At 41.0% G+C, this 14,688-nt stretch overlaps 1 protein-coding gene across 1 annotated transcript in view; it reads right to left on the bottom strand.

Moving 5' to 3' along the window:
* KIF13A (kinesin family member 13A) overlaps positions 1-14,688 on the bottom strand; it is a 174,076-nt gene that overhangs the window by 81,892 nt on the left and 77,496 nt on the right. The window contains 1 exon segment of the mRNA XM_074348138.1: positions 3,690-3,750. Coding sequence (XP_074204239.1) covers positions 3,690-3,750 — 61 coding nt within the window.

Here is a 14,688-nt window from a genome sequence, read left to right on the forward strand (position 1 = left end):
CAAATCAACCCTATGAGATCGGAACTATTATCATCTTTATTTAACCTAAGAGGAAACAGAAGCATTGTGAGAGTCAGTACCTCACCCGACCTTACATAGATGAAAGGTGCTGGGGGCAGGGCTGGAACCCAGGCTGTCTGACTTAAAAGCCCACAGGCTTCCCAGTCCAACCAGCCCACTGCAGTGCCATTACAACTTTATATAGAATTAACGTATTTCTAAATCAGCCTGAGAGTTGAAGCTCTTACTTGCTGTAGCTTTTAATAAACAGTGACACAAAACATAATTGAGGATTTAACCCTGGACACAGCCCATGAAACGGACAGCCTCGGCCTCTCTTGGCTCTTTCAATCCATGCACTCATCTCTCCCTCTCCCCTCCCCCTCCTGCTCTCTGCGCACCCCCCCCCCCCAAGTTTTGAGAGCTGCCTTAAGAGCTTGGATTCAGTATCAATGATGCCATTATTCACTAAGCCTGATAAATAGGTCGGTTTCAGGAACTATGTGCTTCCCCTTCTCCGTTTCCTCTATGTCCCATCAGAGAATGAATTCTTCTATCTTAATGTTTCTATTCACAACTGAAAAGGAATTGCTTCTTTTTAACTAAAGAGGAAAGGAAATCAAATTAGTATAGAAACCAATCAACTAGTAATACATTTACTAGGCAGATTTTTACAAAGAGTGTAACAAAACCTGAGACAATGGAAAGCAAGAATTTTACTTTTTGTTGGGGTGGTCACAGCATTTGTACAATAATGGGGATAGCTAAAGTATAAGAAACTTTCTCCTCACATTTTATAAATTGACACTGCTCCATTGGCCAAGAGAATCTTATTTCAGGGCTAATTGGAACATGGTAATTGATGTGATCAAGCAAACTAAAATTTAGTAAAGTTTACCCTATCAGTGTGTTTAAAAATCATTTTTGTCTTTTAAAATATTTCTGAGCGTACTGTTTATAATGAAGAGCTACAGAAATCTTGGGTTTCACATTTGAATTTCATCAACAGTACTTAATAAAGTTATTTCTAGTGAAAAAAAAAAGAAGGTCTGTCTTATATTCAGAGACACAAGTGATACACTGCAGAAAGCTACAATGGTCTCTTTGGGCAGAAATGGAGGATGTAATTCTAAAGAAATGGAAAAGAAAGAAAAACAATCTTCCTAAAGTATTATTTTAACCGTATCACTCCAATAGCCCCTATTTTTCACTGTATCGGTCTACATTTCTTAGTCTTAGTTAAATTTTCCTACTATTGGTCTCAGTCAACATGTACAAGTAGGTCTCCCACAGATTCCCTGCAGGAGGCACCTTCTGCTCAGACCAGTGCCACATGCCATGTTCACCCCACTTCTGCATCTTCGCTTACAGATAAGCCAAATGAAGCATCATTTGTGGGCACCCTGCATGGGCCAGCCCATTAAGTTACCTATTTAACCCTTATAACAATATGTAAGAGACGTATTATCATTTCCAGGGTCCCCATTTTACAGAAGAGAAATTGTAGTTCAGAGAGATTAGACTGTCTAAGAGAACCAAAGCAAGCATCCTGAGATTTAAACTCAGGATGGACTTCAGAGTCCATGTGCTTTCCTTGATACCATATTGCTTCCTCTTGTCTGGATGCCCTCCATACTGCCCTTTGGCTAAACCTATGCTAAACATTTTTTTTTTTAAACATTTTAATCAAGTACCTTTTACCAGTTTCAATCTCACTTTAGGTTTATTTATTTATTTGTTTGTTTGTTTTAACCGAGGTACTGGGGATTGAACCCAGGACCTCCTGCATGCTAAGCACACACTCTATCACTGGGCTATCCCCTCCCCCCATGCTAAACTTTTATGTCCAGCTTCAGTCCCATCTTCTCTATGATGTCTTCCCAGGCAACTTCAGTCTTTCCAGATTTTTGCCCCGCCTTGGCTTTTCTATAGGACTTAAAACTTGTAAAATTTAGAGTTTAAGGATTATCTCAAAATGTTTACTGCTGTTTGTTACGCATTCATTTGCTTTCTAACTTCGTTTTCAAGGGTTTCCTAGGCTGCACACACAGTAGGGGTCTCATAAATACTTAAGGAACTATTGTGAGACTTTCTGGCTTTCTGGGTTGAATAGAAGGAACAAACAGCACGGGGCTGGTGAACAGAATGGGTGGCAGAGAGTCATGGAGCAGAGGTCACGGAAGGAAGACTGGGCGACATGATAAAAGACCTTAAACATCATCCAAGGAGTATAGATTTTATCTGTAAGTGATGAGGAGTCCTTGAAAATATTTGAGAATTGCATAATAAGAGTTTTAATTCAGAAAGCCGTATTTGACTATATCCTGAGTAACATCAAGAGAACAGAGTGAGAGATTGGGCTTTGTACAGCCACTGCATTTGTCCTCAATCGTTTCTATCACAGTATGAAGCGTTTAACTTTTGCTTACTTAAGTCCAAAAGCACACACCCAGCAAAAAAATATACACAGTGCTGACAGTCAAGACAGACCATTCCAGACTCTGTAGAATTTATTATCTACAGTCCCAAAGGACTGATTAAAAAACAAAAACAACAAATTAATTACAACCAACACTAAGAACTATTTATTCACATTAATAAAATACACTGTTGAAGTTGCTGAAATAATGTTTGGAAAGAAAGGCTAATTTACCCAACATGAGAAACAGAAGGAATTTTCTTTGTTCAAGACTATTAACTATTGAAGAAAGCCTTATTATTTACCAAGTACGTTCTCAACAAATTTGCTTTACGTGGCAAGGAAAGGGCTACCAATAAATAAAATTTCCTACAAGCAAGTAACTTGCTTGCTTTGCCTTCTAATCTTTTTAAGACCTACATCCTCTCCATCATCCCCTCGCTTTTTTTTCTTTCTTTTTCTAAGTAAATGAGAAAGTCATTCAGCTCATATTCTTATAAGTAGAAATAAGGAGAAAACAGCCCTGTTAAGACTATATTATCTAAGAAAAGTGGGACACGATCAGAAAGGAAGAAATGAAAGACCTCCTCCACTAAAACAAATGCTTCCCGCTTGAGCTAATGTAGTAACTCCTAGGAAAGGTTAAGATTCCTCTGCGATCACAAATAATAAAGTAAGCAGTCATTTGTATTCAACGGAACAGCAATAAAATGCCTCAAGGGAGGAACAACAGCAAAATGTGAGGCCAGGGGGCAATGTTTCCCTGAGGAATGTACAGTTTTAGCCCATATCACACTGACTGCTTTAGAACACTCAAGAGGTGAGGGGTCCTAGACACCGACACTGTCCGTGCTTTGCTTGTATAACTGGAGCAGCGCATTCTCTGAAAGTCAGTGGCAGGGAAAGGCCTGGCACGTTAAACCTCTTCACCTGGTGACCACAACAGCTTCCATTTATGGCTTGAAGTGGTTCCCCATTCTCTCTTATCCTTCGAACACCTTCGACGACACTGAATACCCCCTTTACAAGGAAGAACCTGAAGCCTAATGAGTTTGCAAAAAAAAGACCTGCCCATGGCTTCTCAGCAAGTGGCTGAGCCGGATGCTGAAGTCAAATCTTATTGACTGCAAAGCCCACGTGCTAGAATTGGAAAGGATGAGTGCAAATTTTTATGGGAAAAACAGAACTCCAGAATAATTAAAGGAAACAGACGTAATGGAAGAAGAGGCCAGAGTCCCAACCGTCACGTGCAGAGAGAACGCCAACTTACCAGCATATTTTGTAGTGTTAGATTCATCCATGGACCAAAAGCAATAATCAAATGCAAATACCTGAATGAAAGAACAAAATATTAAACTTAAAAATTAATTAACTTCCATGAGCAAATCAGACTGAAAAAAAATTCACTGATGAAAATGGGGATGCCTGCTATTGTCTGACTGAAAAACAAAAACAAAAACAAAAAATACCATAGGTCTGATGCTTTGTTAACCCTGAAGTTTCTTTCAGACTAAATTGATGGTTATCTTCTTGTATTAGAGTAAGTTGCATATGAAAATTGCTACTTACCCAGAATTCAAACAAGGAGACATCTTAGCCAAAATTTTTTAAACGATACATTTCTTGAGGAAAAAACAATGACTTCTCACCCAAGTCCACAGTTCCAGCACCTGCTGAAACCCTCTAGCTGGATCTTCCATGGCTTTGCAAGAAATACTCAAGTGATCAACGTTAAACCAGTTTCTTCTAACTTTCCATGATACTACCATTCTAGCATAGCTGAAACTTTGTCAAAACTCCCCACATTCCCGGAAATCTTGGGATGCCCATCCTGGGCCAAGTATTGTTAATCAATTAGTAATTCACTCTTGCATGCATTAGTTTTCTGTCTAGTTACTGAATGCCTGCTACGTACTAGGAATGGCTGGTGCTGCCCCGTAAGGACACTCATCCAATCACTGTTTTCCAGGCCAGTGACCACCACTCATGTTCCGGCCATCACTAGGAAACGCACAGAGCAACTTCCCCAAAGTGTGCTCCAGAGAACAGCAGTTTCATGAGATAGTCCGTGAAATAAAGATTAAATCATGTTGGAAAGGGTAGATATTTTACCCCATTTAAGATTTTCCATGCAATTCTCAATATTAAAGGCTCTACATAGTCCTCCTGCAAATCAACCCATTTAAATTGTGTAAACTTTTTATTTCTCCAATTAATTTTGGTGTGGAGATCCCTTCTTTCTTTCTTTTTTTCTTTTTGGTTTGTTTCTATCTCCCAATTCTTTATTGGTTAATGGCAGGGAAGTGAGAAAAAGCAGGGAAGTGAGAAAAGGAAAAGGATTAAGTAAAATGTCATTTATATAGATGACTTTTTTTTTCTACAGTGGCCACAATACCGAGGACAGGCTTCTGTTCTGGTATGCAGTCTGCAGGGGAAATTGGCCCCTGAAGAGGGCTCTAGATGCTTAATGAAGTTTTCCAATGAAAGGAAAGTCAAGTCTAGGGGAGAGGCAGGAGGTCTAGGCCAGTTCAGGATCCAGCAAAAAGACAGGACAAAACAAACAAATACACAAACACTCTCCCCTTCTCAGAAGAGTTCATCCCACACTGTTCCGTGCAGTTGGGTCATTAATAGGATCAGGAGAAGGCTGACATGGTCCAGAGTATACTTGGAAACCATGGAACATTCTGTCTCTTCTTGCTGAACACAGAACATTGAACCTGATAACTAAGATTCTGACTGGAACCAATCAAATGATCCCAGGGTACAATACTGATTTCTTCCAACTAAGCGACATGGCAGGGAGAAGGGCCTACTGACAGGCTGCACCTGGGTGCCTCCTCCCCAGCCACACGGAGCACTTCCTTTCACCTAGACTGTAGGGACGAGGAGACCCTTTCTTAAGTAATACCTATTGGCATGCCTTGTCTTAACACACGCTAGTGTTTCTCAGCACATCCCTAACTGAGAAAATTGGGTCAGGTGACTCAGTAGCCACTTTCCTGGTCTCCTTGTGACAGCCTGTCCCCCCTTGTGATCCTAGCAGTAAATCAGAGTCCTCCCATGGACAGGGACTCTCTCATGCTCAGTCTTTTCCAAGAGCCCTTAAGCCCTGAGCAATCAGAACCCAAGCGCTCTGACCTGCCATTTGAGACTGGCCATAGGAGACCTTTCCAGCCTACGCCCCCCACCTTCCTTATGCTTCAGCTAAACTTGTCCGTACCTTGGAATTAGTAGGTATAATTCCACTCCTGTCATTTTCTTCATTTCCACCCGTCAAAATGCTTCATATTCCTTTCGGCCCAGTTCAACATATTTTTCTTCCAGGAAGCATTCCTTGGTTAAATCCAAAGGGATTAGCTTTCCCTTTTTTTTTTTTTTGAGTTTTCGCAGTACTGTTTAATCTTGTTTTTATGACTCCCATCCCAATTATTTTATTTTGCACTTATCATGTATATGATCTGAGCATATGTTTTATCTCTACTGGGAGATTAAGATCCTTGAAAGCAGGAACCAACGTAATTTATATTTGTATCCTGCAGTGTCCACAACAGTTGCTTTATAATTACGTATTAAATGATGATTGGCATTAAGACCTTGCAAGAAAGCAGGTACTTTCCACATCATCAAAAGACTGAGTTATGCTCTGAATAGTTTCAGGACTACACACACTTTAATGCTTTTAACACTGACTCAGGTACACATACAATTTACAGCATCAACCTCAAATCCAAATTCAATTTTGTTACCTATACAAACATTCCCTCTGGTCTTATAATAACCAAGCTTAAAACAAACAGCTATGAAACAATAGTTTCAGCCAACAGAGTGTGAAATGTTTACTGCATTAGAGGGCTCTTCCACTGGCTTGAGAGACCACATGGGCGAAATCCAGTTAATCTTCCTGCCTCAAGGCAGGACTGGACTTCAACACTTCAACACTTCAACATCCTGAGAGATGAAGATCTCTCTTGTTTTTAAACATTTCCAGAAAAGGAGACTCCACAACCTCGTTTTAACGGCATCTTGTAACACTTTTCCTTCTTTCTCAGGACATTTTCCTTTCTTTTTGACCTAAGTCAACTCTCCTTACTTCAAATGGCTAACAGAGGCCACTTTCCAATTTTTAAGTATCTTCACTGTTTTCCTCTAGAGTTGCAATGAATTCCTCTTCGTAGTTGCCATATATGGTAAAATAATAATTTATTTCCTGTATGTTAATGTTGCATACCTAGCTGAAACTTATTTTTGACAGTTTGCTATTTTGCATTCAAGGCTAGAAAGCTAGAGATTTACATTCACAGTAATGTTACTTGAAATAAAATGAAATCCACTCCCAAAATGAGGCTCTACCTCTCATTAATAATCACTCCAAATTCTGTGCCAACTTTCCTTTCTAACAAATCGTTAATAGTTTAAAATTGTTTTTGCACATTAAAAGGAAGACATTTTCATTTTAGGCATTTGCTGCCTCCCGCCCACCTCAAATTTAGACAAATCTTAAAATCCTGCAGAGAAGAGAAAGTCCTGATGGTACTGGCAGACACAAGTGTTCTCTGCTTGCCAAATACTGGCCTCTCCCTGAACCGAATCATGTCTCGAATTTCAAAACCTTTGATCACAAGCATTTTTGAGTGGTCATCCTTCACATCAGTCATGGAGTATAGGTTATTTTTTTACTCAACATTTATCAGTAGGAAAGTTGAAGCCCAGAAATCTGAGGGATTTCCCTAAAAACTCAAAGCAACTGAATAGAAAGACTCTTCTCATTTTTTTTTCTTTAATGCCAGTGATCACCCCCTTCTATGAAATTCTCCAGCACTCTGTAGCTCTGGTGGTGCTAGTTCACATGTGGTCCTACTTTATGCCTTAGTTCTTCTAGCGTGGGTCTCACCTTCAGTCCAAAGGTGAACCTCTTGGGGGCAAGAACTTTGTCTTACGCACCTCATAGTGCCTGGGTCAGCACCTCAAACAGAGCGGCCACTGTATGTAATATGTTTTCAATAAGCAGACATAATACCAGGAGGAGATGGAATGCAGACAAGAACACGGAATGGATGTGAGAAATTTATGGAAAAGCAGAAGTTCAAACTGCAAGACAGATTTTTAGATGTTTCGTTACTTTCAGATGCACGTTTTTGGGGACTATGTTTCCTTCAACGGTCAAATACAGATTTGGTCACTAGATAAGTCCTCTCTGCACCACTGTTCCATGGCTCGTGTGGATAAACAAGTATGGCCATATAAAGCATAATTTGTAGTTTGTACAGAAGTTAGAACAACTGTTTATTTGTTGCTAGAATAACTACTTGTTATGACTGTTACTAAAACAGTTTTAAAGATGTTTAAAATAATTTGTCTTAGGTAGCCGGATCATTTCCCTTGCAACCTTGTTAGTACTATAAATACACTAGTGTTCACAAACTATTTCTTTTCATTGCCCCCCCCAAATTAATTTTAATTTAATCACAAAAGGTTTGTAACAAAAGGGGACATGATTTTCTTAGGTATTACAGTAGTTTTGATTGTCTAATACAAAATCCATTGACATTTCAAAAGAGGTAACAAAACCATTTTCTTGAGAGTTATTCCTTGAAATCTAACTACTTCAAATAAAGTCTTTTTTCCCCAAAACTAACACTTTAGACTAGAGAAATATATTATTTAAGATTTCTAACTCATTTCATTAGAATTCCTAAATGCTTATTTCACCTATTCATTATGAAGTCACTAGGACATTAGTATCTTAACTAGAGAGTAGGAAACAGGGAACTTAATGTACACAACTGAGTGAAAAATATATCAAATTTGGAAACCAAGTATAACATCATATTTCATCAATGACAGTCAACACTGTAAGGACATTTTTTGTAAAGCCATCCACACCTTCCGAGAGCCTTCAACAAAAAAAGAGCCAAAGGTACAGATGCTTCCCAACTGTCTTTAAAATCTGAAAGCCATTGTCTTCATCGTTCTCAATAGAATGTGACTCCACCTTCTCAGAATCCCACTCCTCCTTCTTAGTTTCCAACTTATAAAACTCAGACCAGCATTTAATTCCCTGCAGCTTGCTGTACACGTCTGCTCCACCTTCAGTACTTAAAAATGTTAGCTTTGCATCCTCGTGAACCACTGAACATCCAGTAAAGTTACTACAAGCTGGTTTTAATAAGGCACATGTGCTGGGTGATATATACTCTGAGGCAAAGGAGTCCCAGGACTTAGCAGTAGAATGCAGCAGAGTCAAAGTCCACTCTTATCCAAAAGTCCCATCTCATTGGTATTTCAGCAAAATTCAATTTGCAATTTTAAAAAATGAAAGAAAGAAAGAGAGGGAGGGAGGAAAGGAGAAAGCATCTCCCAAGTTCCTTGAAGAACAAGAAGGCATCACTGCCCCTGATCCATAAAAACCAAATGTAAAGATACTTTCAACTGCATGACCTCTGTTACCCTTCACTCATTCGTTCTACTTGTATGTTTGGATAAAATGTTTAATCCAGAAAGTAATCAACAAATACCTGGCTGCCACTCTTCTCAGTTTTAGGTATTATAGGGAACTCAACTACACATCAGGCATGTTTTTTGTCTTCTAGTTGCTAACTGTCCAGTTACAAAGATAAAACATAAAACAATTATTCTTGAAAATTAAAAACCACATTTTTTTGAGGGTAGAGAAGCAAGATGGCGGAGTAGAAGGACGCTTGTAGCTCACCTTCAACCACAAATACAACAAAACTCACATCTATGGACCCACTCAGCCAACCAGAGCACCTGCTGAACTCTGACAGAACATCGCCCTCTTCAAAAGACAAAGATGCCAAAAATCTGGTAGGAGAAAAGGAAAAAAGGAAGAAGAAAAAGCAAAACAGTGTGGGACCGATTCTGGGGGGAGGGAGCAGCAAAGGAGGACTGGCGCTCGTTCGCTGGGTCTCCCCTCTCCAACGGAGAGGTCAACAGGTCAGAGGGGGAGCCTCCGAGGCTCAGATCTGCCCCAAGCACCCCCTGACTGACAGAACTGAGTTAAACAGGCACAAAGGGTCCCCGTGATGCCCAGCCCAAGACGCGAGCTGGCAGCTGGGGCCGGGACAGGCTGCCCAAGCCGGGCGGAAGACTGGGGCGGCTGCACTGAGGCAGCCCCAGGGGACTGCAGGGGGCTGGGTGCCGTGGCTGGGAGGGGATACGGAGCAGAACAACCTCGGTTCCCCATAAATTGCAAAAAAAGCAAAACAACACGGCTGGTGTGCCCTGGGGGGAGGGGTACCGTAGCCTTTGTCTCCTCAGACCTGCGCCGCCATTACTGGCGCTTCTCCCGAGAAGAGAGGCGGGGCACAGCCACAGCCACTGTCTCCTCCTATGCACAGAGCCCTGGTGGGGGCAGGGCCAAGACCTGAATCTGCACCCGAGGGCTCCCCAATGTCCTAGACAGGACTGAGACTTGATTATAGCCCGAGGCAGATAGGATCTTTCTGCCCTGGCACCTCAGAGAACTCACGCCGCCGAGACAAACAAGAAGCTGAGATTTGGTACAGAGCAGGGGTGGGGCTGTTCCGCAGTCTTCCCCAAGCCCACCTTCAAGCCTGCCTTTGGAGCACTGACCCAAGGCGGAGTGGGCAGCTGCACAGAGCAGCAGAGGGACTGGTGCTGGGAGAGGACAGGTGGCCCCCCACCTTCCGGGCAGGAACAAGGTGCTGGGAGGAGGCACGATCCGCCCACCTGCCTCGCCCGAGCACAACATTTGACTGCGGCATCAGGAGGGGGAGTGACCCTCCCGCCCGCGGGACAAGAGCTCAGCACCTGACCCAGTGTTGGGAGGGGGCGCAATCTGCTAGCTAACAGCCACTGGGAGCAGCACAGATGAGGGCACCAACAGAGGGCCTCTGAAAACAGCAAGCTGAGTTTGCAAAACAGGGCGAAGACACAAAGACCTCTCGATAAAATCACTAAGAGCACACCATCTCCAGGAGAACTAGATAACTGATACTCCTTAAGCCACAATGCCAGAGAGATATGAGCAATATGAAGCAGAGGAACCACTCCCAATTAAAAGATCAAGAGAAATCCCCTGAAAGCACGATCAAGGAAATAGACATTGATGGCCTACTAGATCAAGAGTTCAAAAAAGGAGTGATCAAAGTACTGAAGGAACTAAAAGAAATAGTGTTTAGAGATACAAAATATGTCAAAAATGAAATAGAAGCTATAAAGAAGAACCAAGTAGAATTAGTAAACTCATTTGCTGAGGTGAGAGCTGACCTAAAGGCTGTACAAGGCAGGCTAGATAATGCAGAGGAACGAATAAATGACCTAGAAGACAGGACAACAGAAAGCACCCAATCAGAACAGCTGAGAGAAAAACAAATAAAAAATAATAAAAACAATATAAGGGACCTATGGGATAATATAAAACGTGCCAACCTATGCATAACAGGGATTCCAAAAGGAGAAGAAAGAACAAAAGGGATTGAAAAGGTATTGGAAGAAAACATGACTGAAAACTTCCCAAACCTAAAGGAATCAGATATCCAAGTACAGGAGGCTCAGAGGGTCCCAAACAGGAAGAACCCAAACAGACCCATACCAAGACATACCATAATCAAGATGGCCAGAGTCAAGGATAAAGAAATGATCCTAAAGGCAGCAAGAGAAAAGCAAAGAGTGAGTTATAAGGGAACCCCCCCATAAGGCTCTCAGCTGATTTCTCTACACAAACACTACAGGCCAGAAGGGAGTGGCAAGATATATTCAACGTCCTGAATGAGAAAAAGATGCAGCCTAGGATACTCTATCCAGCAAGGCTATCCTTTAGAATAGAAGGAGAGATAAAGAACTTCACAGACAAGCAAAAACTAAAAGAGTTTAGCAACACTAAACCCATGCTAAAAGAAATATTGACAGGTCTACTCTAAATAGAAAAGAAGCAGGATGCTACAACAATGAAAAACTTATAACTGGAAAGGAGATAACTGCCATGAATTACAAAAAGAATAAACACAAAATTGTAAAAGAAGACATCTAAATCATTAAGAGTGGAAGAGGGAAGCAAGGAAAGCTACTGTGGAAAACAGTATGGAGATTCCTTAAAAGACTAGGAATAGACTTACCATATGACCCAGGAATCCCGCTCCTGGGCATATATCCAGAAGGAACCCTACTTCAAAATGACACCTGCACCCCAGTGTTCATAGCAGCACTATTTACAATAGCCAAGACATGGAAACAGCTTAAATGTCCATCAACAGATGACTGAATAAAGAAGATGTGGTATATTTATACGGTGGAATACTATTCAGCCACAAAAACTGACAACATAACACCATTTGCAGCAACATGGATGTTCCTGGAAAATGTCATTCTAAGTGAAGTAAGCCAGAAAAAGAAAGAAAAATACCATATGAGATCACTTATGTGAGGAATCTAAATAAATAAATAAATAAATAAATAAATAAATAAATAAATAAATAAATAAACACATACATACATACATACATACATACATACATACATACATACATACAAAACAGAAGCAGACTCATAGACATAGAATACAAACTTGTGGTTGCCAAGGGGGCGGGGGGTGAGAAGGGACAGACTGAGATTTTAAAATGCAGAATAGATAAATAAGATTATACTGTATAGCACAGGGAAATATATACAAGATCTTGTGGTAGCTCATAGCGAAAAAAAAATGTGACAATGAATATATATATGTTCATGTATAACTGAAAAATTGTGCTCTACACTGGAATTTGACACAACATTGTAAAATGACTATTACTCAATAAAAAAATGTAAAAAAAAAAGAATTGGAAAAGAAAATATAAAACTGTCGTTATTTGAAAAACAAACAAACAAACAAACACATTTTTCCAAAATCATTTTTAATATCTTTCAATCCCTCTCCAGGCAGAAAGTGATTAACCCAATACTTCTCTCCAGAAAATTTAATTTCATGCAAAGAAATATTTCCGAACATACACATCAGATTTTTTGCTGTGAGTCAAAGCCTACTCTCTTTCAGATTTCTCCTTATTAAACTATTCAGTGTCATCTCAGATGTCACTCCCTTATGAAACCTTTCTGAAGGACACCACTTCTTACTCTGAATTTCATCCCTGTGGTACCAGACTGTGTGAGTGTGTGTATGAGAGAGATTCCCCTTGTTCTTCCACATTGTGAATTCTGAGAGGGCAAGACCTTGGTTTTCCTAATGTTCTTATTGCTCATAATTCCACCAAACAAAAATACTCTCAGAATTTACTTTTTTTTAAATTGAAGTACAGTCAGTTACAATGTGTCAATTTCTGGTATACAGTACAAGGCCCCAGTCATGCATATACACATATATAGAGAATTCACTTGTTAAAGCAACTTCATGGTGAATTACTCTTCAATCACATGGCCTTGTAAATCTGTGCTGTCACACACAATACTGTTTAAAACAGTGCACACTGGTCAGTGGGCCTCCTTCAGCAGTGCTGCAGTGGAGGAGGTGACACTCAATTGTGGAAGTGACAAGACTGGTGTCACCCTATGGACATTATTTATCTGTTTATTGAATCCCCCCCTTTTCCCGCAAAACAGAAACAAGCTCCCCTATCCGCCTATATATTATGTCAAGAGTCAGCCAGCCATCTCTTCAGCTCTGAGAGTTGCCACCAATGACCAAGAAATCCCCTGGGTGTTTTAAGCAGTGGGAAGTCCAGGGGCAAAAGGAAGAAAAAGTGTAGAAGTGTAAGGCACCCCTCTGCCTCTCTGCACCTCAGTGAGCTACAATTCATTTCCCAGACCTGCCTGAATGTCACCTCCTCCAGTGTTTCCTTGACTTCTCTCTTCTGTGATGCCTTAGTCAATAGCTCAACCTCTTGAACACACACTCTACCTAAATAACCGCACATTTTACATTAAATTAGGGTTGTGGGAGTTTAAGCAAAATGTCTACCCCTACAATGCTTGGTGCACAGTGGTAACTCAGTATACGGCAGCCACTGTTGGCGGTATTAACAGGATCCACTGATGGGCTCCTCCCCACAGTTAACAGTGCAGCTGTCACTCACGGAGCATTTACGATGTGCCAGGCACCAACCTAAGTGTTTTACATGCTCATCAAGCTGGGATGTCTCCTGAGTCAGGACCTGTGCTAATTCATTTCTTTAATCCTTTCAGGCATAGACACAGTAGATAGGTACCCGGTATTTGCTGAATCAAATAAAGAGAGAAAAGTGAAAACGCAAAAAAGAAGGTTCATATGAGAAGTTCTGCTGCAGTTCACTGAGTTCTGTGGCAAAGGGATCAATGCAAAACGTACTGTGTACTTCCTAGCCCCCAAATCCAGAATCATAAGGGCTTCTCTTTGGGGAAAAACATCCACTGTGTGGGCTTGCTTTGCTTTGCACGGAGGAGTATGTCTCTCTGCACTCATTCTATATACTGTCAGCCTCCCCTCTTGGTACAATTAATCCACTGTTCACATCTGCAGACCCAGCTGCTATTAACAGCCTGTTCTGGCCACTATCGACTTTGCAAACCGAGCCTGAGGTCTCTCCACAAACCTCTATTTCTCCAGTTTTATAAACACTGGCTGGCCAATGTCCTGTTGGTGATTACTTTTTAACTTTGTCAATTTGAAAGAGTACAATTAATATGAAAGACATGCACCAAATTTGTTCACATGTTACCACACTGTGTTATGAGAATTGAATCAGACCAAAAAATTGAAGTACTGTATTTCATGTCATGGTGAAATTTTCCTTCCAATGCCAAGTTTCAACATTTTCCACTCCTTTGTCTCTCTCTCTTAATATCAGAGATGTGAAACATCATAAAAAGGAAGAGTTAAGCCTCATTCATCTGGGAGAAGCTGGACAGAAATTGAAGGGAAAGCCTATGCGATGACCGGAACTGTCTCCACCACTGCAATTTGCAAAAGCAGCCCGGCCAGCACTAACTCCAGCCTGGATTTGAGCATATCTGCTCCTGGGCACCGAAGAAGGAGCGCAAGAGTGATCATCCTCATACTGATGAGTTCTATTGACAGACGCCAACTATACATTTAAAAAGCTGTCAAGTGACTGCTGTCTTTTTGCAAGGTAATCAATCATGTCCTTTACAGATGCCTATATATGCATATCAGACAATGTCAATATTGCTTGACTGTGAAGAAGTCAAAGCATCTTAAAGATTCAGAGCAAGCTGACAGCATCTGTCCCACATCTACAAGCAATGAGGCATGGTTCCTGATCCCAGGGGCTCCACAATCTGCCGTAGGGAAG

The sequence above is a fragment of the Camelus bactrianus genome, chromosome 20 (genome assembly GCF_048773025.1).
Source record: "Camelus bactrianus isolate YW-2024 breed Bactrian camel chromosome 20, ASM4877302v1, whole genome shotgun sequence".
In the NCBI taxonomy this organism is placed as follows: domain Eukaryota; kingdom Metazoa; phylum Chordata; class Mammalia; order Artiodactyla; family Camelidae; genus Camelus; species Camelus bactrianus.